Source organism: Pseudorasbora parva, chromosome 17 (genome assembly GCF_024679245.1).
Source record: "Pseudorasbora parva isolate DD20220531a chromosome 17, ASM2467924v1, whole genome shotgun sequence".
NCBI classification, from domain to species: Eukaryota; Metazoa; Chordata; class Actinopteri; order Cypriniformes; family Gobionidae; genus Pseudorasbora; species Pseudorasbora parva.
Genome location: NC_090188.1, coordinates 827,239 through 832,238, shown reverse-complemented (window position 1 = coordinate 832,238; position 5,000 = coordinate 827,239). Strand labels below are relative to the sequence as shown.

Sequence of the window (5,000 nt, the reverse complement as noted above, 5' to 3'; positions counted from 1 at the left end):
TGTGAGAGCTCTACCTGTGTGAGATGACCCTGGCCCTCGACTACCTGCAGAGTCAACACATCATACACAGGTGAGAGTGTGTGTGTGTGTGTGTGTGTGAGAGCTCTACCTGTGTGAGATGACCCTGGCCCTCGACTACCTGCAGAGTCAGCACATCATACACAGGTGAGAGTGAGTGTGTGTGTGTGTGTGTGTGTGTGTGTGTGTGAGAGCTCTACCTGTGTGAGATGACCCTGGCCCTCGACTACCTGCAGAGTCAGCACATCATACACAGGTGAGAGTGTGTGTGTGTGTGTGTGTGTGTGTGTGTGTGTGTGTGAGCTCTACCTGTGTGAGATGACCCTGGCCCTCGACTACCTGCAGAACCAACACATCACACACAGGTGAGAGTGTGTGTGTCAGTGATTCGGCTGTATCTTCAGGAGTGTTTTCTGTCTGTAGTGTTTTAGTTGCACTAAGTTGGGGAGAAGTGTCTCCTAGCAACAGTGTGTCGTGTCACGGAGCCACGGAGGTAAATTTAGTCCCAGTGGAGGAAAGAGAGAGTGTGTGTGTGTGTGTGAGAGACAGAGAGAGATGAAGAAACCTCTGGAAACATCTGGTCTGATCACAGTCAGGACACACGAGCTGAACTCATAACACACAGAACATCATAGCAAACGCCTGCAGCCACTCAGAGCAGTAACACACACACACACACACACACACACACACACACACACACACACACACACACACCTGTGCATGATGTGTTGACTCTGCAGGTAATCGAGGGCTAGGGTCATCTCACACAGGTAGAGCTCTCACACATACACACACACACACACACACACACACACACACAGCATGCTAAAAAAAATTACGTAATTACAACATCTTCTGCATCCTTGAAAGAATCTCCACCGCTTGATGTGACCCTCTCTGAATCACCAGCGTCTGTGTGTGTGTGTGTGTGTGTGTGTGTGTGTGTGTGTGTGTGTGTTAGTGAGTGTGACTGTGTGTGTGTGTGACTGTGTGTGTGTGTCTCAGATCTGCATGAATTAATCCCATCATGCTCTCTGGCATCATCATGACAGCAGGGGAACGGCTCGCTGTTAATTAGCTGTGAGGAATCAGAGTGTGGTTTAAGCTGGACAGGGCTTTATTCTTAAATACTTACTGTGTGCGTGTGTGTGTGTGTGTGTGTGCGCGTGTGCATGTGTGCGCTCGTTGTAATTAGCGAACTGTGATGCCTATCCTAAAAGAGCTGAACATTCACACAAAAGGCAAAGCATGTCACTCTTACACACACACACACACACACACACACACACACACAGAGAGAGACGTGACATGTAAATAAAGTGAAGGTGTGGAGTCTGTGGACTGACCTGATGATGTCATTGTTTCTCCACACAGGGACATCAAACCTGACAACATCCTCCTGGACGAGCAAGGTGAGGTGTGTGTGTGTGTGTGTGTGTGTGTGTGTGTGTGTGTGTGTGTGTGTGTGTGTGTGTGTGTGTGTGTGTGTGTGTGTGTGTGTGTGTGTGTGTGTGTGATGGGTAGGTTTAGGAGCAGTGTGTGTGTGTGATGGGTAGGTTTAGGGGCAGTGTAAGGGGATAGAAAATACGGTTTGTACAGTATAAAAACCATTACGCCTATGGAATGTCCCTTAATGTCTCATAAAACAAACGTGTGTGTGTGTGTGTACGTGCGTGCAAACTGTGTGAACTGTGTGTGTGTGTGTGTGAGAGAGAGAGAGTGTGTGTGTGTGAGAACTGTGTGTATGTAGATCTCAGTGTCTCTATGATCATGTCGGTCTTTTCATGAATTATTGCTCACGATAGACACCTCTCTCTTCTGCTCTCTCTGTTATTCTTCAGGTCACGCACATTTAACAGACTTTAACATCGCTACGATAATCAAAGACGGTGAGCGAGCCACGGCGTTAGCGGGAACGAAGCCTTATATGGGTAAGAAACATCAGCTCATTATCCTGAGCTCACACTGCACAATCATCAGATCTACACACACTTCACACACACACACACACTATAAGACTACAGAATCTCCTGATCAAAACACAGGAAAAGAAGCAGAAACTACTGATAGATTCACACTGCAAAAAATGCTCTTCTTACTCAGTATTTTTGTCTTGTTTCTAGTCCAAACATCTAAAGATTCTTAAAGCAAGAAGTATTTACTAGACAAGCAAAAGTAATTGTCTTGTTTTGGGGAAAATAACTCAAAATGAAGAGAGTTTTTGCTTAAAATAAGATAAATAATCTGCCAATGGGGTGAGAAAAATAATCTTGTTTTCTGTTTGAATTAAGATTATTTTTCTCACCCCATTGGCAGATTATTTATCTTATTTTAAGCAAAAACTCTCTTCATTTTGAGTTATTTTTCCCAAAACAAGACAATTACTTTTGCTTGTCTAGTAAATGTTTCTTAATGTAAGATTTTTTAGATGTTTGGACTAGAAACGACAAAAATACTGAGTAAGAAGAGCATTTTTTGCAGTGTGCAGAATGATATTTTAGTCCTCCAAAACAACTTTTAGTGATCAGTTCTTTTTAAAAAAAAACTATTTTTGCGAAGTGTAAAGACAATATTAACTCTTTGCTCCTGATCAAAACACAGGCGAAGAAACAGAAACTACAGATAGAAGCATTGCTGATGCACTTTTAAAATAATGCGGTAATCAAACATTCGACAGCATATCAATCAAAACTGCTGAAACTATTGCTGATCCAGTAAACCAGAAATACTGGAAAAACCATGAAAGTCTGAATGTGTGTGAGTGTGTGTGTGTGTGTGTGTGTGTGTGTGTGTGTGTGTGTGTGTGTGTGTGTCGGCCCTGTCTGAATGTGTGTGTGTGTGTGTGTCTCGGCCCTGTCTGAATGTGTGTGTGTGTGTGTGTGTGTGTCGGCCCTGTCTGAATGTGTGTGTGTCGGCCCTGTCTGAATGTGTGTGTGTCGGCCCTGTCTGAATGTGTGTGTGTGTGTGTGTGTGTGTGTGTGTGTGTCGGCCCTGTCTGAATGTGTGTGTGTGTGTGGTCTCCGCAGCTCCAGAGATCTTCCAGTCGTTCGTGAGCGGTGGAACCGGTTATGCGTTAGAAGTGGACTGGTGGTCTCTGGGCGTGACCATCTTTGAGGTTCTACGAGGCTGGGTAAGATGAGCCACTCTACACCGCCCCAGCTAATGATCTCAGAACGTTTGTCAAGGTTCTCTCAGCGTTATGAACAAACGTTCTTCTGTCAACATTAATAACTCATTCTAAGTTATCAGGGCTTGAATAATGTTCTTAAAACATTAGCACAAAAATATTATACACCGTATCTGACTGACTATCTGAGTGTGTGTGTGTCTGACTGTGTGTGTGTCTAATTGACTATCTGAGTGTTTGTGTGTGTGTGTGTGTCTGACTGACTGTGTGTGTGTCTGACTGACTATCTGAGTGTTTGTGTGTGTGTGTGTCTGACTGACTATCTGAGTGTTTGTGTGTGTGTGTCTGACTGTGTCTGTCTGACTATCTGAGTGTTTGTGTGTGTGTGTCAGACTGTGTGTGTCTGTCTGACTATCTGAGTGTCTGTGTGTCCGACTGTCTGTGTGTCCGACTGTCTGTGTGTCCGACTGTCTGTGTGTCCGACTGTGTGTGTCCGACTGTGTGTGTCCGACTGTCTGTGTGTCCGACTGTCTGTGTGTCCGACTGTGTGCGTGTCCGACTGTGTGCGTGTCCGACTGTGTGCGTGTCCGACTGTGTGCGTGTCCGACTGTGTGCGTGTCCGACTGTGTGCGTGTCCGACTGTCTGCGTGTCCGACTGTCTGCGTGTCCGACTGTCTGCGTGTCCGACTGTCTCTGTGTCCGACTGTCTGCGTGTCCGACTGTCTGCGTGTCCGACTGTCTGTGTTCGACTGTCTCTGTGTCCCACTGTCTCTGTGTCCGACTGTCTCTGTGTCCGACTGTCTGCGTCCGACTGTCTGCGTCCGACTGTCTGTGTGTCCGACTGTCTGTGTGTCCGACTGTCTGGGTGTCCGACTGTCTGGGTGTCCGACTGTCTGGGTGTCCGACTGTCTGGGTGTCCGACTGTCTGGGTGTCCGACTGTCTGCGTGTCCGACTGTCTGCGTCCGACTGTCTGGGTGTCCGACTGTCTGGGTGTCCGACTGCCTGCGTGTCCGACTGTCTGTGTGTCCGACTGTCTGGGTGTCCGACTGTCTGCGTGTCCGACTGTCTGCGTGTCCGACTGTCTGCGTGTCCGACTGTCTCTGTGTCCGACTGTCTGCGTGTCCGACTGTCTGCGTGTCCGACTGTCTGTGTTCGACTGTCTCTGTGTCCCACTGTCTCTGTGTCCGACTGTCTCTGTGTCCGACTGTCTGCGTCCGACTGTCTGCGTCCGACTGTCTGTGTGTCCGACTGTCTGTGTGTCCGACTGTCTGTGTGTCCGACTGTCTGGGTGTCCGACTGTCTGGGTGTCCGACTGTCTGGGTGTCCGACTGTCTGGGTGTCCGACTGTCTGGGTGTCCGACTGTCTGCGTGTCCGACTGTCTGCGTCCGACTGTCTGGGTGTCCGACTGTCTGGGTGTCCGACTGCCTGCGTGTCCGACTGTCTGTGTGTCCGACTGTCTGGGTGTCCGACTGTCTGGGTGTCCGACTGTCTGGGTGTCCGACTGTCTGCGTGTCCGACTGTCTGGGTGTCCGACTGTCTGGGTGTCCGACTGCCTGCGTGTCCGACTGTCTGCGTGTCCGACTAACTGTTTGTCCAACTGTCTGTGTGTGTGTTTTTGTGTCTGACTGTGTGTGTGTGTGTGTGACTGTGTCTCTCTCCCTGTCTGTCTGTGTGTGTCCAACTGTCTGTGTGTGTGTGTGTGTGTGTGTTTTTGTGTCTGACTGTGTGTGTGTGTGTGTGTCTGACTGTGTCTCTCTCTCCCTGTCTGTCTGTGTGTGTCCAACTGTCTGTGTGTGTGTGTGTGTGCCTGTCTGACTGTGTGTGTCCAGCGTTCTGTGTGTGTGTTTTTG

At 48.4% G+C, this 5,000-nt stretch overlaps 1 protein-coding gene across 1 annotated transcript in view; it reads left to right on the top strand.

Annotated features, from left to right (window-relative positions):
• Positions 1-5,000, top strand: part of LOC137044899 (serine/threonine-protein kinase 32C-like) — a 104,433-nt gene that overhangs the window by 93,496 nt on the left and 5,937 nt on the right. The window contains exons 5-7 of the mRNA XM_067421277.1: positions 1,396-1,433; positions 1,863-1,952; positions 3,048-3,151. Coding sequence (XP_067277378.1) covers positions 1,396-1,433; positions 1,863-1,952; positions 3,048-3,151 — 232 coding nt within the window. The remainder of the gene's footprint in view (positions 1-1,395; positions 1,434-1,862; positions 1,953-3,047; positions 3,152-5,000) is intronic.